Below are 22,780 nucleotides of genomic sequence, written 5' to 3' on the forward strand. Positions count from 1 at the left end.
TATAATTAATTTGAATAAACTCATTAATATTTTATTAAATGCTACCAAATATCCTGTGCATTCTTTTCCAACCAGAATCCCGCCGTATGTTGCTGAAGTAATTGAGCACGTGCCGAAGGGCAAACGTGAGACTCAGCAGCGGGCGCATCCACCAATTCATGGTGTGCCCGTGAGGGCCCGAGAGGAAAGGAACCTACTGAGGCTGAGCTGAAACAACAAACGCGACACGACGAAAACAAAACCCCCCTTATCAAGTGAGCTGCGGTGGGCGGATCGTAAGCTGCAAGCACACGAACACAGATGCTTCAAAGAACCTGCGCCACGCCCTACCCCTTTGAAGGAGTTTCTGTCTGCGGTACCGATATTGGATGCGTTTCCAACAGCCACTTGCGGAAAAGCATTGGCAAATGCAGCCCCTCTACCAACAACGGCGATTCTAACCAAGCCACTAACTCGTTCTCTCGAAAAGAACTCCACAAAATATGCATTGGCACGGTGTATTCAATACCGTCTGAGAAAGATTGAACAGAACATCTGCTTTTCACTGAGAGCACTTGCCAGTATTTGCAACAGTGATGCATCCTGCTTGCTTGAACCTAAAACTGGTTCACCAAGCATTGGCAAAGCCGACTGGTATCACATAAGTGACAACTATTGGCTTTGTCACTGCTATTTAACAGCATAGCTGCTGTCCAGCATGGCTGAAGTATGAAAAAAAGCGCAATGACGCAGCCAGCATTGGCAGGAAGGCGCACGCAGCAACAACGTACAAGCGATGCACAGGCAACATGGGAGGGACTGCGCAAGTAACACATAAGGGGTAGTTTGAGGGAACAAGTCACACAACACGGGATGGATGGGACAAGCAATAACGTGAGAGGGCTGGGAGCAAGCAACTACGCAGGAGAGGGGTGAAGGGCCAGGGACAAGCAGCAACACAGGGTGCGTGGTGGAAGGGAAGAGGCAAGCAATATCAGTGTATGTGGGGGTGAGCAGTGCTTTAAATGGGCCGGTACTCACAGGTACTGAGTACCGGCACTTATTTTTATCATTGCGAGTACCGGCACTTCCTGCGTGCTGTGGAGAGTACTGTTCCTCATGAAACTAGGGTAGGCCATTGGCCTCTAGTGGTGGTAGCTTGTCTTTGACAGCCAAAGCATTTGTATAGTCCTGAGCGGAGCCCCGCTGAACCATTCAGCGTGGGCTCATTTTGCATGATTTCCATGTGTTCACTGTCATGCTGTGTTGCAAGGAATCGAGGCAGCCCAGTGACAGCACAATGAAGAAAGCCAGGGGAGGTAAGGAGGCTAAAAGGGCTTTAATCCCATCTGATTCTTTTGGGTCCGTGTCTGCTTATGCTTGTCTGTTTGCCTGCTTGTGTGAGTGTGTTTTTGTGTAAGAGAAAAGAAAGAGAAATATTAAAAAATAAGGAAATATTAAAAATCACTGTTTGGCTTTCATTTTGTATAACAAATTAACCTGATTTGTTTATAGAAACCCATTTCTCATGTGTTTTTGGTATGTGCTGCAACTATTATGAAAGTCAAAAAGCATCAGCATGTCTTGCCTTTTGCCCCACCCCTAGCCCCGTCCACTCGCCACATTTAAATGAGTAACTGCACTATTTGGTTCCCCATTTGAAGCACTGGGGGTGAGCGAAATGAGGGCAAACCACGTGTGAGGGTTGGTGGGCGGGGCAAGCAGTAACACGTGGAGTGGTGGGCGGTACTGGGCATGCAATAACACATGAAGGTTGGTGAGTGGTACTGGGTAAGCAATAATGAGATGAACGGGCAAGTAGTAACCGTGTGCGGGGCGGGGAAAGGAACACACCGGTTTGGTGGGAGTGACTGGGCAAGTAACTTATGTAGCTATTTTCTGTATTTTTGAATTTTTTTATTCATTTTTGCAGTAATTTTGCACATCTATTTTGCATTTATGTTGAGCAATATCAAAATCCCAGTGTGTCATTCCGGATAGTTTTTCCATTTCCTCACCACATAAAACTCACTTTTCTTTTGGCTTTCCCAGAGTCGTAGCATGGTTCTCGTCCCTCTTCTATTTCCTATTGTCTCCTGTATATGCACTCTGTCTCCTTCATACACCATTGCATGTTGATTTTTGTTGTGTTCAGTGGTTTTACTTCAGTACGCTTATATGGCTTCTTGGAACTTTTGATTTTCTTCTCAGTGGGTGGACGGCTTGTCATAGGTTATGCTATTAGGTAATAGTTTGAGCATCATGGAACTGCTGGGCTCATGTGACCATGTGTAACCTGTCACAAGTGTTCAGGGTTCTCTTCGCTGCTGTAAAGAGCTCCCCACACCTCACACTTGCCCTCCAAAATGCCTAATAACCTTAATGTGTGTTGCCCGATTGTTATGCATCCCCTACCCAGGCATGCCCCCACTGTCTGTGTTCTCACACAGTCACGTCTGCCTCCCCAGTTTCTACCCACGTTCCTCACACTGTTCCATGAAAGATACTGTCTGCGAATCAGTTCATTTCATCAAGTCTGCTATCAATGGTGCCCTTTGCCCGAGTACATGTTTAACAAGTGGAAATATCCCAGCACTGAATCTCACCACAGCTTTTGCTCTATAAATTGACTGATAAACTACACAATTCTTGCTTTGTTCAGTTTGCTCTTCTCTGTTGACCTTTTCAATCAGGGCTTTGTTTTGAGCCTACATGATGGCTCTGCCCCTTAGATGTAAGGCCACATGGATTCTACAGAAGTTAGACAGATGTGGCTTATTGGTTCAATGCCTTGCTTGTCTTCTTTCTTTTAGTTTATGTGCTGGTTGTTCATTTCAAAAGGAGTGTGTGCTGTCAGAATGTATTTTTGTGTTCTATTCTTTGAAAGCAGTGCTTTGCCAATCACTCCATACTACGTTGAAGGCCGTGCTGCCCTTCCAGGATCCCTCCTTCCTACTCCATGGGAGGGGTTTAGGTCATATATATTTATTTATTTATTTTTATTTATTTATTTTTATTTATTTTTATTTATTTATGTGTGTGTGTATATATATGTGTGTGTATATATATATATATATATATATATATATATATATATATATATATATATATTACCTACTGGCGATAGCCAGTAGGTATATATAGTTAGGATTTTTTCTCTATGGGACTTTTGAAAATTCTATGCCTAATAACTTTGGCGTTTGTGGACGGAATCGGCTGAAATTTTCAGGAAAATGGCACATTTTGTTTCTGAGCAGCTCCTGGAAATTTGGGGGGGGTTCGTCAAGGGGGGGCTGAGAAAAAAGGGGGGTCCCAAAACGCGATTTTCCCATGTTAATTTCCATAGGGCGGTTGGACTCACTTTTAGCCCGAACGGCTGAATGGATTTACACGAAACTTGGCAAAATTGTAGGGACTGTTAGCCCGATGTGCCTTTGCTAGGTCTCAATATATGTGCTTCAGTGGATTTTGAGAAATTAACGTTTAAATCAAGATATATATCTGTAACAGCGCTCCGGGCAGCGATCCGGTTCGCGAACTTTTCGCGTATCGGAACTTTGCGATGCGAAGCTGATTGGCTCTCCGGTGTCTGTCAACATTCTAAACAGTCCGTAGCGGCCGCCATCTTGTCTCTCGGTAGGATCGAGAGACAAGAGGAGGCCAAAACAAAGGGGGAAATGTAGGAAAGGGGGCAATGTAGACCCCTTCTGACCCCCTAGGATTGATGAGGGGGATATTATAGAGCCACGCGGGGCAAAAAAAAAAAATCCGATTTTTTCGCCGTAAAGACGCGTCTTGGTTCGCGAACCGGGCAGCTAACCGGGCAGCTAACCGGGCAGCTAACCGGCAGCGTAACGTGAGTCGGAGGAGTAGCTGATTGGCTGTCAACATTGTAAACAGTCCGGAGCGGCTGCCATCTTGTCTCTCGAGAGACAAGATGTGGTGAAAAACGAAGGGGGAAATGAAGGAAAGGGGGCAAGGTAGACCCCTCCTGACCCCCTAGGATTGATGAGGGGGATATTATAGAGCCACGCGGGGCAAAAAAAAAAAATCCGATTTTTTCGCCGTAAAGACGCGTCTTGGTTCGCGAACCGGGCAGCTAACCGGGCAGCTAACCAGGCAGCTAACCGGCAGCTAAGCTAAAAAAAAAAAAAAAAAAGATTCGATTTTTTCGCCGTAGAGACGCGTCTTGGTACGCGAACCGGGCAGCTAACCGGGCAGCTAACCAGGCAGCTAACCGGCAGCTAACCGGGCAGCTATATCTGTAACAGCGCTCCGGGTAGCGCTCCGGTTCGCGAACTTTTCGCGTATCGGAACTTTGCGAAGCGGAGCTGATTGGCTCTCCGGTGTCTGTCAACATTCTAAACAGTCCAGAGCGGTAGGGATTGTTTGTTTGATGTGCCTTTGCAAGGCCTCAAGATATGTGCATGTGTGGATTTTGTCTAATTAAGGTTAAAAAAATATATATATCTGTAAGCGTGCTCCGGCGCGCTTACGTTACGGGTTTGGTTTGCGCTGCAGAGGCGACGCGTCATGAGGCGTCTCACGTGGCTACGTGATACGTCACGTAATAAAGAGTATATTTTACAGCTACAGATATTAGCTTTTAAAAAACCAATGAAATTCAATGAAAAAACCACAGGTTATAGACTATATATAGTTAGGAATTAGCATTTACAAAACCTTGAAAATTCACTGAAAAAACCATAGGTTATAGACCATATATAGTTAGGAATTAGCATTTACAAAACCTTATTTTACTCGCACAAAACCATTGAAATTCCATATATAGTTAGTTGCACTAACTATATATCGCGCACCCGCAATCCACTGCTGATGATGTCACATATTACATCATTCATGACATGGTCAGTGACATCACTGATGACATCACTGATGACATCTCAAATGACATCACTGATGACATCACTGATGACAACATCCAGTGACTGTATGTTTCTGTAAAGTTAAAATATGTCTTATATTTTGAAGAATGAGTGGATGTATAAGTGTCTGGATGAAGGATTTAGTAGGTGCATGACTGACTGATTGAGTGAGTGATTAAATGTGTCTCACTGAGTGCATGGGTTAGTGACTAAACTGTTTTAATTTGTGCATCATTATATCTGTTGTTCTACAAACTGCTGCATATGTTGATCAGTAGCTATATGAGTAACTGTATGGGTTGATTGGTTGTCCAAGTATTTGTATGGGAAACTGAGTGTGTGTGTATGGGTGGCTGGAAGGTGTGTGACTCTGTACATAGATGTGTGAGTAGTTGATTCACTATATGTATAGATTCAAAAGTGCATGTGCAAACAGCTGTATGGGCGGTTGACTGTGCATGAGTGTATTAGTGAGTGAATGGATATCTCAGTGCTACATGTCAAAATAAGTACATATGTAAAACACAGTACATGTGAGAGTTGACATCTATAAATAACTGTGCATAAGAGCCAGTGAATGTGTGAGTGGCTGTATGGATCATTGTGAACATGTATCAGAGATTGTATAAGAGAGTAAAGTAAATATGTGTTAGTATATGTTTGAATAAGTAAGGTGTGTATAACTGTATAGTTGAGAAAATGGAGGTGTGATTGATTTTTGGCATAACTGACTAGGTGTGTGAGTAACTCCATGGATGAGTGACAGTCTGTGACTGTCTGTTTACACTGATTGTATCTAAGGTTATATTAGAGTCTGAAGAGGTTCATGGTATTATCACATGAATGATATCATCAGTGATGTTATCAGTCATGTCAAATGAGATGTTTTCAGTGATGTCATCAGTGATGTCATTTGAGATGTCATCAGTGATGTCATCAGTGATGTCACTGACCATGTCATGAATGATGTAATATGTGACATCATCAGCAGTGGATTGCGGGTGCGCGATATATAGTTAGTGCAACTAACTATATATGGAATTTCAATGGTTTTGTGCGAGTAAAATAAGGTTTTGTAAATGCTAATTCCTAACTATATATGGTCTATAACCTATGGTTTTTTCAGTGAATTTTCAAGGTTTTGTAAATGCTAATTCCTAACTATATATAGTCTATAACCTGTGGTTTTTTCATTGAATATATATATGTATGTATATATATATATATATATATATATATGTATATGTGTATACTACTCTCTACTACTCGCTCTCTACTACTCGCTCTCTACTACTCGCTCTCTACTACTCGCTCTCTACTACTCGCTCTCTACTACTCGCTCTACTATTCACTCTACTATTCACTCTACTACTCTCTACTACTCACTCTCTGCTACTCTCTCAACTGCTCTCTATTACTCACTCTCTACCTCTCTACCTCTCTACTTCTCTCTCTACTAGTTGCTACCTCTCTACCGCTACCTCTCTACCTCTACACCTCTACCTCTACCTCTCTACACGCACACATATACACATATATATGCATATATATGTTATGCAGGGGTTTTGTATATATATGTATGTGTGTATATATATATATATATATATATATATATATATATATATATATATATATAATCTGTATATTTATATAAATACAAATATAAATGCATGCATACATATACATATATGCATACAGAGGCATGTTATTTACATGAAAGTTTAAAAAACTCTAATAAAAGCAAAGCTAAAAAGCCACCTCATTACAAACAGAATGACTTTAACTTAAACGAGGCGAGATCTATTGCATTTCCCAAAACGCGTTTTCCCCATGTTAATTTCCATAGGGCGGTCGACCGGTACGCGCACCCGGGAGCGGACCGGGGAGCGAAGCATAGGGAAAATCCAGGGCCTTATTTATGAAGGCCTTGCGACCGTTTTGCGCTGCCATTGCGTCACTTTTTGTGACGCACCAGCGGTGTAAAAAATGCGCCTCGTTGCGCCATATTTAAAAAGTGAAGCATCTAGGTAGATGCGTAAACTTTTTAAACCCCTGCGCCTCATTATACCTGCGTCAGGTATAATGTATGCAGAGGGGGCGTTCCCCCGCAAAAAGCCTCGTAATAGTGACGCAGTGAAATCTGAGATTTAACTGCGTCACTTTTAGGACGCTGTTGCGTCAAAATCTTGGCGTAAGACTGACGCAAGCCCTTTCACATGGGGCTTTCCCCATGTGAAAGGACGCATTACTGGAGTTGCATCACTTTACAGGGGCTTACAAAGTGACGCAACTACCTAGATGCGTCACTTTGTAAATATGACTGAATAAGGTGCATTTTTTACAGCACTGGTGCGTCACAAAAAGTGGCGCTCTGGTGGCGTTAAAGTGACGTATGGCCTCATAAATGAGTCCTTCAGTCTTCTACTCATGCGTCATATTAAATTTATGACGTATTATGTTGGAAGTCCTTACAGATACGTCAGTATTTTAGACTTATCTGTAAGCGCAAAAGTGATGCATTGCTGGAGTGTGTCTCAAAAATGAAGCAACTCCAGCAATGTATCCTTTCACATGGGGCCAAGCCCCATGTGAAAGGGCCTGCATGCCTGCTGTGAAACAGGCGTAAGATTTGGACGCAACAGCGTCATAAAAGTGACGCAGTGATATCTCATAGATTTCAATGCGTCACCTCTACGACCCTTTCTTGCGTCAATACGTCCCTTTTGCATACATTATACCTGACGTAGGAATAATGTGGCGCAAGGGCTTACAAAGTGACGCATCTACCTAGATGCGCCACTTTGTAAATATGACTGAATAAGGTGCATTTTTACTGGACTGATGCGTCACAAAGTGTGACGCTCTAGTGGCGTTAAAGTGACGCATGGCTTCATAAATGTAGCCTTCAGTCTTCAACTCCAGCAATGCATCTTTTCTTACCCTTTCACACCCTCGTTCCTTTTCAACATTTTCTTTGAATATCCACATTCCCCATATTCACTCTTCTTCTCCTTACTTTCTTTCCCAACACTCACCTTCTTTCAGTCCCCCCTACTTCACTTCCTTTCTCCTCTCATACCTTTCTGTTCTTCCTTACTCATTTTCCGTTCCATTATCAATGCACTCCATTTCACTTACTCTTTTTCATTTTTTTAAGAATATAGCTCTTTGAGAATTGGAGGTAGTTCTGAAAAGAACTTTTTTTTTTCTTCTTTTTTTTAAGAACAGAAGCAAAAACAGGGAATGGAAACTGCTCAACAGGAGCAAAAAAAAACTAGGGATGGGAACGGCAGTGATTCTCCAATGCTCGAACCATGAGCAGGACACTTTGCTCCCCATAGGTAAGGAGTTGATCGCAGTATCTGCATTTCAGGACAGCATAGTTGAAAGCAGGTTGAATATTTGGCACGAGCTCCTGCGATCGCCCCCTCCCAGAAGTAGTTGCTCCTCCGGTGGATGTAGAGGCCCCATCACTGGGAAGCTCTTGTGCCAGAGCCCTGACACTTTCCCGGGCAAAATTCTGGGGGTGCCTCCTCTCCACATGCCGGATCATTGTAAAGTTCCCAAAAGAGTATTTTTTGGGGGGGGGTCACCCCGTGACAGGACTTGTTTGCAGATCCTGCACTCCACTTTTGGAGCATTCACCTTTTTCTGGTTAGGTGGTATTTAAAAAAAATTCCAAATAAAATGCTCCTTCACCTTTGGCTGAGGAGGCTCTTTATTGAATGAATGATGAATTCAGGCTCTTCATCACTGCTGGATTCTCTGACAGCCATGGTAAACCAAGAAAGATCCAGGAGCAAACAACAGGTCTTTCAGTCACAAAAGTGAAAGAAGAAGTGAAGGAAATGGGTGGGGATTTCATTCTTTGTAAAAAAAAAACTGTTAGCAACCAATGAAAAGTGTTATTTTAAGGTCACATGACTTGACGCGCTGACGCTGCGCGCACCGGAGCGCTTCCGGGTGCGCACATGCGGCGCGAACGTAGGCGCTTCTGGGGCGCATACGCGGCTCGAACGTAGGGGCTTCTGGGGCGCATACGTGGCGCGAACGTAGGCGCTTCCGCGGCGCGCCGAAGTGACGTCTTGATAGTTTCACGGAAATGCAAAATCATTTTCATTTCCTTATAAAAAAAAAACTGCTTTTATTTGTATGGTCCGAAATGTTTTGCGTTATTATTAACTTTTCATTCATATTTTTTTCACGAACGAAAGTAGCGCTCTGCGTGCGCTTTCTGGAGAGCTTACCGGAGCGCGCACCCAGAGCGCCCCAGGAAAAAATGATTAAAAAAAAAACGTAAAAATTAATACTTGCACAAAACAGCAAATTAAAAAAAAAAACATAAGTTAGAAACTCGATATAGAAGGGAATTAGCATTTAAAAAATCTATGAAATTCACTGAAAAAACCATAGGTTTCACACCAGTTATAGTTAGGAATTAGCATTTAAAAAAACCTATTAAATTTACTGAAAAAACCATACGTTTCACACCAGTTATAGTTAGCTGGAAATTTTACTGACATAAAACCATTGAAATTCCCATGTTAAAGTTAGTTGGACTCACTATAACTTGCGCGCCTGCAATGCACTGCTGATGACGTCACATATTACATCACTCATGACATGCTCAGTGACATCACTCATGACACCACTGATGACACCATCCTTGTGACAGAGTGACAGACCTCCTTTCAGTGTAATGTAAGCCTTGAAACACATATTCAAAAATAGTATTTAACATTTTCAAAAAGATGGAGATACCCATACCAGTTACAACAAACAATTCAGTAATTCCACCATCTATATACACATCCACTCATTCACCAACAGTTCTATATAGTCACTCATACATATACTCACTCATATGTAGTGATACACCTATACATCCTGTTACACACCGACAGTCATCCAAAAGTTACTCACACACTTATTCACACATGCAAAAAGACTATTGAACATCCATGTATTTGCATATACAGCAATACACACCCTACCACTTTACTTCTAAGGAAACGTACACATACTTACTCTCTTAAACAATCACTTATAGAAACACATACTTATTTAAACAGGAACTCTTACAATCTCTCTCACATATACTCACTTATATAAATCAATACTCACATATACTAGATTAAAACATATGTCGTTACTGAAAAAGACAATAGTGAGACAGTCGTTTACTCACTAACATACACATATACACACTCATCCATCCATACAGTTTTGTACATATGCTGTCTTCAAAACACATACAAACAGTGAGCCAGTCACCAACCCATGCAGCCACTTATACACAAAGTGAAACACTGATACATGCATTTCAATATTTAAAATTTACTTGCTAATATATGTATTCACTAAGATACACTTAATAAGGCAGTTAACCAATCAATTCTTATAAAAACAAACATCCATTTACACACTTATTTAACCATTTATTCTTCCATCGTCCTTTACAAATACATATATAAAACATATGTTTTTCAGAAAGACAGACATTCACTGGATGGTGTCATCAGTGATGTCATGAGTGATGTCACTGACCATGTCATGAGTGATGTAATATGTGACGTCCTCAGCAGTGCATTGCAGGCGCGCAAGTTATAGTGAGTCCAACTAACTATAACGTGGGAATTTCAATGGTTTTATGTCTGTAAAATTTCCAGCTAACTATAACTGGTGTGAAACCTATGGTTTTTTCAGTGAATATATATATATATATATATGTATATGTATATATGTATAGATATACATATACACACATACACACACATATATATATGTATATATTTACATATACACACATACACACATATATATATATATGTGTGTATATATATATATATATATATATATATATATATATCTATCTGCGCAAACTCCAACAACAGCCACTACTGGTTCTTGTGAAAATCAGAACCCTCCAGGCAAATAGGAGACGGACCACGAACTGGATACACAGATGATTTTATTCAAGGGTTGAAAACAGCAAGGGCAACCTCTCTTTTAACCCAACAATTGCTTGTATAACGCACACCTTCGTTCTATTTGCTTGGTTCCGCGTGCTGTGTGTTCCCTTTCCCCAGCCGGGGACGTAACCTCCTCACCTCTGCTTTTGCCGCTTTTCACCGTGTGGCAGTGTTCCCCGTGTTGTAGTCACAGAACGCTTCAGCCGTGCCTTCCGACTCGGCCGCCGAGAATAGTTTCTACACGCCGGGAATCCTTGGTTTTAGGTGATATATATATATATATATATATATATATATATATATATATATATATATATATATATATATATATATATATATATATATATATATATATATATATATATATATATTCAAAAAAGGTTGCCCAAAACGGAAAGCCACACACAAGGGGGTATCACACACGTACTGCCGGTGGTCATTCGCAGCCTGTCATACACCTTTCCTCAATCTTGCCAAACGCGTTTCGGGCGTCATCCCGCCCTTGATCACTGGCTGCACAACGTAGGACAGAAGACGAGGCTTGATTTAACACACCTGATTTATTGGCTAACAGATCACCTGAAAGGCTTTAGAAAATGCAACTCACGCAAAGCCTGTAAAATAGGACATAACATGTCAAGCATTCTGGAATCCAATGGGAAATCCACTTCAATTGATCAGAACATCACCTGCACCTCAGAATTTGAGATTTATGCCATAGAATGTAAATGTGATATGAAATACATAGGTAGTACCACACGTATGCTCAAAAAACGTATCTTGGAGCATATCCGTGCAGTAAAGAATGTTGACATGACAAACGCCACAGCGAAACACATGAGTAAATGCCAGAAAGATGATTGGAGATCGACATGTTTCTATGGAATAAAAATTATACCCAAAGGAGAATGTCGGGGGGGGGGGGGGGGGTGCAGACCGTGTGAAACTGCTATGTCAAATGGAATATCGCCTGATTATAAGACTCCGAACAAAGAACAACGATGAAGAACTTTACGTACATCTTGAATAAATGAAACCAGCAGGTTATTCACTACCATATCTCTTGAAAAGTTGGACATTGTATCACTGAGTGGGGTACTATACCCATTGACAAACCATTAATAATACATAGCCCGTTTTTCACTGTGATGCAACTATGCTCAAAAAGTATATGAATGCGCAGTTATGTCCTCGACTAATACGTGTTTTAAAAGGTACTAAACCCATACGTGATACTTTTGTAATGATGTGCTGTACAATCGCAAATAACCTGGCTTGAACGTAACGTACATACCAACATGCAGCGTAAAGTAATCGCTGATAGTGTAACCATCTGACAAACAGAAATCCTCTATCTATCTATCTATCTATCTATCTATCTATCTATCTATTGCCTGTCTAGATATAAATACTTAATTCGTCTAAAGTTTCGTGTTTTCAACATGTGTTCCTCCATCCTAGTATGAATCCTGTTTCTAAACTGATTAAGCAGTATGGCATGAAAAGTTTCTCCTCTGTAATTTTTAATATTTGCACTTAAGTTCCACTTTTTGATAGATAAAAATAAATAAGACCACAAAATAATTGAGCCTTGGTATAGCTCTTGCGAAAAGTGGTAAACTGCAAATCGCATTATAATGAAAAAAGATAATTGTTCTAAAGCACTGTGTGTACCTTCCAGTATGTTGAGCATATCTCAAATTGGTACTGGCTGAAATATAGTTTTGCTAGTTTGTACGCAGTTGCAAAGGATTACAGGGTGTTCTACACACAGTCTGAGTCGGTAATAAGAGTACCTGCTACAGCATGTGTACAAAATAGTACAAGAGTAAAGCTTTTAAATGGAGAAGAATAGCAAGTAGCAAAACTAGTTTTATATTTTTGTTAAGATGAACACTATATTTCTGCACGATCCACTTTAAGTGAAGGCTCTCGCCATGCTGTTTTTGGAACTCATGAAGTCTCTTCCTTGTGCAGCTCTTCGAGTTGATGCGGTGGAGGTATACACGACATCAGAACTTTTTGTTGAGAATGGTACACGAGCGAGGCTTCCTTGCACGTTCAAGTCATCCGAAGTGGTCAGTAGCCGGGCCTTTGTCACCTGGGATTTTCTACCAGACAGCGGTGGGGAGGCGTTTACAGTAAGTAGCTTTAAAATTGCATGCAACTTTGCAACACACCTGGAGTTTTATCAAATGAGCAGGTTGAAGTAATGTAGAAGGGAATTTTAACCCACCCTGTTTTATTTTTCAGCACGCATACTTTCTACGGTGTCTTAAATTGCAAGCGAGACAAACCTGTATGGCATATTTGTGATTGAGAAAGCTGGGGGAGGAACAGGGATGCCTAGTGAATGAGAAATGTATATTTAGGTCGCAGCCTCCCATACAGCTGTGTGGCATGCAAAGACATCTTGGAGTTTCAGAAAGTTTACCTGGGAATGCATTGTGCCCATCGCATGCCATCGGCTTTGTAGTTTGTAACTCTTGTTTTCTTGCTTCCTATTTGCTAGCTTTATTTGCTTTAGGCTGTCTAGTTCAGTTTACCCCACCCGATGAGAACGCAGTGTCCACTGTATACTTCCACAAACTTATTTTTTGTCAATAGGCTTTTAAACCATGATCTCATCTCTACACATTTGTTGGGCATTCAGAGACAGAGGTCAAACGTCAAGCTGTGTTTTCGTGGGAGCCTGGTTATTTTGCTTTTGGCTGACTTGAGAGTGTTTATAGGAAAGAGGAATGCAGCGTACTTTCTCAATGAACCCTGCTTGTGCCCTTTTTAGGTCGAAGGCCTAAAAGGCTGCGCTTGCGCAGTCTTAGGCCGGAGATTTAATGAGTCTGAGTAGCGGTGAATGTCCCGCCTCCGTGCCCCCTCTCTCCTTCATTGGCTGGCTTCCTAAACGGAGGCCAGCCATTGGAGGAGAGATGCGTCACTCCAAACAAGCTCCGTCCTTTTCGGATTTGGGGGCGTCATTTTTGCTGTTCTTTAGACAGTGACGTCGTCCGTCACTCAGAACAGCAAAATACGCCCCCAATTCCGAAAAAATTTCAAAAGCTTGTGGTCGCCATTTTAAGTCTTCTTGTGATGAGGTAGGCTGCTGTCCTCGTTTCCCGCTGTCTTTTTCCCGCCCCCCCTCCCGCTGTCCGTCTCTGTTTCCGCCCTCCTCCCGCTGAATCGGTCGGCCGTTGTATTCTTTCCCTGCCGTGGTCTTTTTCCCGCCCCCCTCCCACTGTCCGTGTTTGTTCCCACCCTCCTCCCGCTGATTAGGTCGGCCGCTGTGGGATTCGGTAGCTGTTCCCGGCCCTTTTTTTTTTTTTTGTTGCTGCGTGCGGTTTTTCTCTTTGTTGCCTCCTTCTCCTTGTTTGTTACACGCTCCATATCTAGCGCTGTTGCTGTGGGAGGCATTTGGGTTGAGGGCTTGCAGTCACCCCTCGCTCTGCTGGGTGGCGGCCGAGAGCCTGCGCTGGGCCCGAGGAGCTCTGCCCACAGCCTGGCGAGTGCACCCGGAGCTCCGGCACCGCACACGGCTGAGGAGAAAGAGGAGGACCAGAGGAGCTCAAGGCCGAGGTGCAAGCTCCCCTCGCACGGCATCGAGTGTGTGCTGACAGCCCGCGCCCCTGCCGCCCACCCCGGGCTCTGCCCCTGCTCTGCGCGGTGACCTCCAGGTAAGCAGGTACGAGTCTCTGGGGCGGCTGTGGCACTGGCGGTGCAACCAGGAAGAGCGCGGGGACTGGCAGGCACCGGGAGGGATTCCTCTGCGCACAAGCACGGTGTGACCCTCGGTGCCCCCCTGTCACCGTCCCCACCTGCCGTGCCCTGCCTCTGTAACTCACTCTCAAACCCTGCTTTTCCGTCTTGTCCAGCTACCCACCTACCCACCTAATATCCTAAGAGTCCCGAGCCCTGGTCCCGCTCTTCCCCTGAATCCCCCCGCCTTCATAGACACCCCCGTGCCACGTTAGTGCCCGTGCACACAGGCGGCAGCTAGTTCAGTGCCTCGGAAGCGCGGCCGCTCGGGAAAGGTTGCTTTGGAGGGAACCTGAGGCCGGTGGGACATTTATTCCTATGGACACATCAGCTACACCTAGTTAAGCTAGGAACCCCTCGGTCGGGGTATTTGAGACAAAATGGTAGACATGTCAGAGAGGACTGGAGGTGTGCAGGTCCCCTCACACATCCAGGTACGGTGGACATTACAGTGGTGGGGAGCGGGGGTTTGCGGCCAGTAACATTACACGTTTATAGTCTCGATTATACGGCATGTTATGTGGCGTGATGCACGGGTGGTGTGGAGAGTACCCAAACATGTCCATCATCTCTGGTCGTGGCTGATTTGCAGTTTATTGTATACACAGCACCGTTGTCCTCCCGCTGTGTCCTGTTGTACTGTACTCTACTGTATTGTATAGTTATTTATAAATATGTGTGTAGACTGTTTACTATGTTAATGTGTAAGAGGGTTGTGTTGTGTATTGTGTCGTGCTATGCGCCATGAGAGGCCAGTGTGTGTGGGGCGCTGCTATGCACGTTTAAGAAGCGCATGTGTGCAAAAGTGTCATATTTGTGTGCCTGGTCTAAGGGAGTTGTGTGTGTGATTGTGAAGGGGTTGCTATGTGTCCGAAGGTGTGTGGGCATGGAATAGGTGTGACTGTGTAAGGGATTGTGCAGGTGTGAAGGAGTGTGCAGGTACGATTATGTAATGGGGATCGAGCTGTCCTGGGGTATATTGTGTGCACGGGCACTGTAGGTCTGCACATGCGAGGGGTGCAGGTTGAGTAACAGAGGTATGTGCGCTTCTAAGAGGGGGTGCATTGTGTTTAAGCGTGTACTATGTGTGCAAGTGCTGCAGTGCGTATCAGCATTCTAGGTGTAAATGTATAAAGGTGTAGTGTGTGAAACAGCACAGGGCGTGTAATCTGTAGATGTTTTTATGCATATGGTGCAGTGTGGGCTAATGGAAGTGTAGATATTCGTATTCACTGACACAACGTTTACTTCAAGTACGCTGCAAAGGTGGAACATGCTCACATGTATATGTCTGAGTGGATTGCGGTGTTAAGTGACTACATGGATGGCGTGGAGGTAAAAGGCTGTACTCCGTCAGACGTGTACCGTGTTCAGTGAATTAACGGATGTTGTATGAAAGAGGCCGCGGTCCCATCACACCTGTGCAGTGCTCGGTGAATGATTGATGTTGAGTGACAGGCCGGGGTCCCATTTCCAGCCCCTGGAGGGCTGAACTATGCACACACCGACATACGTGTATGCATTTCCTTTCACCATGTACAGCGTCGACGACTCCTCAGCAGACTCCTCGCGCCCCTATTCTGCCCGTTTGTTTGAAGCCCCCGATATAAGGAATCGCATACACAAGCAGGCGTGATTCTATCCCTGTTTGTATATTTTCTGCTGCACAGCTTTTCCCGCCCCCTCCCCCCGCCCCAACAACCAATAAGACAATGTCTCTTCAGAATACATTGTCATTAGTTTGCTGACTTTCAGTTTGAATTTGTATTTGTTGAACCTGTACTCGGTGTTTGTAGTACTTTGTGACAGGGGAATCAGGTTCAGGTCTTGGCGTCGGCTCAACATTCTGTGATTCTGAGCAAATCACTTAATCTCCTCGTGCCTACCAAAAAGCTGAATGTGTCCTTCTGTAATTTAACTGGTGCTCGTGTAAAGCGCTCCAATAATTTCGTGTCGAGTTCGCGTTATATAAAACTGCAAAAACCAAAAACAAAGTGTTGTGAGATAGGATAGGCGTGTTGGGGATAGATAACATGAAGAGTGAGTGTGTGTAATGGCGTATGTGCCCCATGAAGTCACTGGTGAGAGGTTGCCCCTCATAGACCCCTGGTTATGTGGGCATGCTGGTTCCCTGTTCCTCTGCCCTGGCATTTGGCACTGATCTCCCTCTGCCCAACCTGTTTGATGTCTACCCATATGAAGCATGACTGGGCAGAAATTGCATCGTTTATCAATGAAGAATTCACGGAAAGTGGTGCTAGAGGTGATAAATGACCCACCCAGTGCCCATCAGTCGTTGTGCCAACCAGAATATCCAGCTGCCACTCCATGTGCCCAGTGGCTCTAGTAGGGTGCACCTAGAACCTCTTTTCTGTGGTAGCGGGCCATGGCTGTTTTACAGTTAGTAATAATGCACATGACCTTTGTTGTCTTCCCTGTTTTCTTGCCCACACCTAAAACACTGATGCCCAGCTACACCCGCAGACATCTCTGGAGAAGACATCACTCAGTGCCAAACTTACCCCTAGATGTGGGCAACCTGATGCAGGCTGAACAGCAGAAAGCAAGCTGTGCTGAGCCCACAAAGGAAGGCAAACTGCAAGGAGAGCTGCTCTCCATTCCAACTTTAGATGTTGCCTTGCTGGCCATCTCTGCGCTCAAACTTGTGTCTTGAAAAAAAGAACAAAAACAATTTTTGTTGCGAAGCTTTTACAGCTCACCCCCCGCAGTTCCCTTCATTCCATCGAGGGGGAGTGGCAGGGCCGATACTGCCAAGCTTTCAGTGCCCGGCACTTCCGGTCAAAGGCTTCGCACCTGCACTTCTAAGCAGATCTGCTGCACTAGACCCATCACTTCTCAGCAGGTCTTGCATACTAGTACCTGCACTTCTCAGCTTCATTGGTATGCTAGCTCCTGCATTTCTCAGCAGATCTGTGTACTGTCACGAGCACTTCTCAGCAGACCTCGCATACTAGCAGCCGCACTTCTCATTGCATTTGCTTTCCCTCTTTCGCACGTAAGCACTTCTCAAAACAGGGCTGCTGCTCTTCTAATGGACGATGTAAAGTACATTCTAAGCAGGGTTGCTTCTCTTCTAATGGGACAGTGTAAACATAATTCTAAGCAGGGCTGCTACTCTTCTATCGGGACTGTGTAAACAAGCTCATAAGCAGGGCTGCTAGTCTTCTAATGGGACTGTGTAAACAAGCTTCTAAGCACGGCTGCTGCAGTAGTAGTTTATACAGGGCTTCAAGAGGTGCGGGGCTCGCCATTCGCAGACCTGTTAAAAATTAAAAACCAGCGCTGAAATACCGCCCTTCTTGACACTATGACTATAGTCATGTGACCCGAGTCTAGGCCTGGCCCAGAAGACTCTCTGAGGAGGCTGTGTGATGCTGCGGTGGCTCGAGCTCCTGCAGCTTTGAGAAGTAAGTGGGAGTCGTGGGGTGCTGCAATGAAGCCTGTGCGTGTGTGATTATGTAATTCCAAAAGAGAGCGCACTATCGGCAGATGTCACAGTGGGTGCCGGTCGGGTACAAAAATCACTGTAATTCACAGAAGTTTTGTAGTGTCCTGGCATGCCTGCATGTTGCTCTATTGCTAATTTATTATTTACCATGTTTGAAACTGTTCTTGTCTGCCTAATTGGGGTGAAAGGTGAAGTGGGCCTCTTTCGATTAGAACGTAGCATTTTCCCTTCCATTTCTGCTTTTGGCCATCTCTCTCCTCCAATCTCAACCATACCCATTCTTTTTATTATCTCTTTCCCTCTCACCTCCTTTTGTCTACCTCCTCCACTCTCCCTGCTCCCATTGTCGCTCTCCTCCTCTCTCTCCATTTTTTCTCTTCTTCCTTCGCTTTTTCCTTCTGATCCCTTTACCTCCACCTTTTTTGTGCTAAAAGAATGATAATACCTGTAATCAAGTGTGTGTATCCGTGCCTTCCTTTAAGTTCGCTGTGCTGGCTCTCCTGCCCCCTGGCTGTGCTTGCTCCCCTGCCCCCTGGCTGAGCTTGCTCCCCTGCACACTGGCTGTGCTTGCTCCCCTGCCCCCTCGCTCTGCTTGCTCTCCTGTGTGTGTGGCTCTGGGTGTTTGTGTGGGCTCTGGGTGTGTGTGTGGGCTCTGGGTGTGTGTGTGGGCTCTGGGTGTGTGTGTGGGCTCTGGGTGTGTGTGTGGGCTCTGGGTGTGTGTGTGTGGGCTCTGGGTGTGTGTGTGTGGGCTCTGGGTGTGTGTGTGTGGGCTCTGGGTGTGTGTGTGTGGGCTCTGGGTGTGTGCGGGGGGCTCTGGGTGTGTGCGGGGGGCTCTGGGTGTGTGTGTGTGGGGCTCTGGGTGTGTGTGTGTGGGGCTCTGGGTGTGTGTGTGTGGGGCTCTGGGTGTGTGTGTGTGGGGCTCTGGGTGTGTGTGTGTGGGGCTCTGGGTGTGTGTGTGTGGGGCTCTGGGTGTGTGTGTGTGGGGCTCTGGGTGTGTGTGTGTGGGGCTCTGGGTGTGTGTGTGTGGGGCTCTGGGTGTGTGTGTGGGGGGTCTCTGGGTGTGTGTGGTGGTCTCTGGGTGGGTGTGTGTGGCTCTGGGTGTGTGTCTCTGGGTGTGGGTGTGTGTCTCTGGGTGTGTGGGTGTGTGTGTCTCTGGGTGTGTGGGTGTGTGTGTGGCTCTTGGTGTGTGGGTGTGTGTGTGGCTCTTGGTGTGTGGGTGTGTGTGTGGGGCTCTGGGTGTGTGTGTGGGGCTCTGGGTGTGTGTGTGGGGCTCTGGGTGTGTGTGTGGTGGTCTCTGGGTGTGTGTGTGGTGGTCTCTGGGTGTGTGTGTGGGGCGTTGGTTGTGTGTGTGGGGCGTTGGGTGTGTGTGTGGGGCGTTGGGTGTGTGTGGGGGGGCGTTGGGTGTGTGTGGAGGCTCTGTGTGTGCGGCTCTGTATGTGTGTGTGGGTGGCTTTGTGTGTGTGGCTCTGTGTGGGTGTAAATGCAATAGGTCCTGCATTTGCGAGCGATTACGCTATTGGCATTGTAAATGACAATGCCATTTATTTAACGATTAAGCTATTGGCAATGTAAATGACAATGCCATTTATTTTTTGTAGGTGGCTCTATGTGTGGATAGCTTTTTTTGTAGGTGGCTCTATATGTGGGTGGCTCTGTTTGTGTGTGGGTGGCTCTGTGATAATGACTCTGGGTGGCTCTGTGTGGGTGGCTCTGTGTGGGTGGCTCTGTATATGTGTGGCTCTGTGTGGGTGTAAAGGCAATAGGTCATGCATTTGCGAGCGATTAAGCTATTGGCATTGTAAATGACAATGCCATTTGTTTATGATTTAAAAAAAAAGTCATGAGCAATGCCAATAGCTCTACCTTTAATAATGCCGAGACCATTGCATTGTAAATGCTTGTTAGGTTTTGCCTGCACAGAGCTTGCCCTGTGCTTGGGAAATCTATTTTATTCAGTTCAAATCTTTAAAGTCTTATCCTGTTGGATTTAAGTGCTGCATTCGATACTGTGTCTCACTCCATTCTTCTCACATCCCTCCAATCGTTGGGGGTTCTGCCCTAACTTGGATAGCTTCTTTTCTGAGTGGGCGTACCTTCCAGGTTTTTTCGGCCAAAGCATCTTCTGAAATCTGTGCATCGGCGTACGGCGTTCCCCAGGGGTCTATTCTTAGCCCATTACTTTTTAACATCTATATTAGACCCCTGGCCACCATTGTGGAAGAAGCTGGCTTAACTTTATTTTCGTACGCCGATGACACACAAATTATTTTCTCTCTATCTAAAAGGGAAGGCAACAATATTTCGGCTCTTAAATTGGGTCTGTATACAATAAATTTTGCCAGTTGTTTACTCCTAATTTAGTTGTTATAGTTATTGCTTTTTTCTTATTCATGGTGTTTATGTAAATGACCTTGTTCAAGGGAATTTCTCTTTTATATTGGTTGGTGAACCCCATTTCCCTTGACTTCAGTTAAGGGGTACCTCTCCTATTTTTTCCTAGTCCAGGCTTTAATAACATCTCGCCTGGACTACGGGAATGTACTGTATCTTGGTGCCGATTTGACAACTGTGAAAAAACTTCAGGTTGTCCAAAATGCGGCCGCACGGTTGTTACGCAATGTTCCTCGGAAAACATCCGCATCCTTAGCCCTTCGCGACTTGCATTGGCTAGAAATTAAGAACAGAATTAAATTTAAGGCTCTGTTATATCTTCAAGATAAAACAGGGCGCTGCCCCTAGGTACCTTCACAGTCTCATTCATGCCTACATACCTAGCCGTACTCTCAGATCTGCAGGCAAAGGAGATTTTGTTGTTCCTAGATTTAGGCTGGTGAAGATGGGTGGCCGCTCATTCTCTCACCTGGGCACCAAATCTTGGAATGCTCTGCCTGTTGGGCTGAAGTTGGAAACTGATCTTGTCAGGTTTCGCAAGGGTTTAAAAACTTGGCTTGTCCAGCAATAATTTTTCAGAAGTCTTTTTCTAGTTGTCCCACTCTTTGAAGCCTTGTAGTTCTTTCTTCTCCAGTCTATCCCTTGGCGCCGGGAAACCCACTGCGGGTAGCTGTGCGCCTTATAAGTTTAAATAAATAAAGGGGTTTACATCCTGTCCCTTGCTTTTCATTGTTACTGTGCTTGCCTCTTACTTTTCCTACATTTCTATTGGCTGTAGTATACTATTTCCTGTTTCTTGTGTGGTTGCTCTAAACAGTGTCCCAAGGTCAAAGTACTGTTTCCATCCATTTTTTGGAACCTTTTTTTAATGATTTGCCTGCACAGCGCTTGACTTCTAACCCCAAGAATCCCTGCACAGAAGGATGCTTTCAGATCATAAAGCCAGTCCTTTCTTTAAAAACCTTTCAGGAAATATTTCCACACGTAGCCGAGAGCTGGCAATAAAGCTACTCCCTCCCTAGAGGTCTCTTAGATGTGTGTGCACCCTCAAGTTGCCCACATTTTCTGAACTCCAAAGAAACTGCATATCTGTGCAGCAAGCTGTGCAGACTCACTCATGCAAGGCTTGGTGACTGTCCTGTAGACATTAGTTCCCCCTTCCTGCACGAGTACTGATCCGGAGGTGCTTTACTGTATCAAGCTGTTGCACTGCAGAAGCCTCCCTCAGTGCGTCCTGCCTCCCCCCCCCCCCTTTCTGCAGACACAACTGGGTCACTGCCGGAGGTACAACACTGACTTCCCCCCACTATGTGCCCCCTACCTCAACGTGGCCCGCCTTCTCTTTTGGAACTGTGGTCTATGGCTGCTGGAGGTATCTTCTGCAAAGCCCAAACTGTAGAAGTGAGATATCTCTCACTGGTGCAGGGACACCACCAGTCTAGGGGTTTACAAATGAGAATCGACACTGGAGTGGAACAAAACACAGGTTGATTACATCTCATGAGATGAGTCTCATCACTTAAACATTGCCAGTGCCGGAGGGAGGGGGCTAACAAGTACAAGTTCAAACATGGCATTTATACTTTTCGGTGCCTCGTGAAACACATTGAAACCACTTTGTCATTGTTACATAATGCTAACACAACCCCTTTGTATAATGCTTACATGCTGAACTGTTGAATCCTGATAAACCCCTACCCTTGTCAACTTTGTAGATGGGCGCAATGGAGGTTACAAGGGTTGGTGGGCAAACAGATTAGACATCTGTGCACGTAGGCCCTTCGGCAGGGCAGGGCTGCTTACTTTGACACATGAACATTATCAGTACAACCAGCTTTCAGTGAACAAGTAACTTCTGACCTTATGAAAGTTCCAGCAGAAACACAAAAATGGGGGCTGGTAGACAAAATGGAAGAGGAGTAGAGGATAACTTAACAGAATACATTTTTTACTGTTCAACAAAACCATGGGCGCCTCAGCACGAAAAACTTGTCTTCCCCTCATAAAGTTAAGGCGGTCTTGGTGAGTTGCCGGCGCTTTTTCTCCAACCAGAGTTGTCTTGCAATAATCAAACAATGGCTTTGGGCACTTAAGGTTACTCTTCATTTATTTCAAAAGCATTCCCGACGTCCTAGCATGGCTAGTATCCCTCCCAATTTACAAGTGAACTTGTGTACATTCAAGTCTGACCCATACGGTTCCTGCAGCACTGTGGTGCACTCAACAATCATGGAAGAATTCCTCTAATATTCCCTATCCACCGTCTCTGCTATCATCCTCTCCTGCCATCTCGGCGAAAACAGGCCTTTCTGTCACCGTCTGTGGCATTACCC

General features: G+C 44.8%; 1 protein-coding gene across 1 annotated transcript in view; it reads left to right on the top strand.

Moving 5' to 3' along the window:
- Window positions 1-22,780, top strand: part of MPZL1 (myelin protein zero like 1) — a 153,923-nt gene that overhangs the window by 55,015 nt on the left and 76,128 nt on the right. The window contains exon 2 of the mRNA XM_086935573.1: window positions 12,815-12,978. Coding sequence (XP_086791699.1) covers window positions 12,815-12,978 — 164 coding nt within the window. The remainder of the gene's footprint in view (window positions 1-12,814; window positions 12,979-22,780) is intronic.

The sequence above is a fragment of the Lissotriton vulgaris genome, chromosome 8 (genome assembly GCF_964263255.1).
Source record: "Lissotriton vulgaris chromosome 8, aLisVul1.2, whole genome shotgun sequence".
In the NCBI taxonomy this organism is placed as follows: Eukaryota; Metazoa; Chordata; class Amphibia; order Caudata; family Salamandridae; genus Lissotriton; species Lissotriton vulgaris.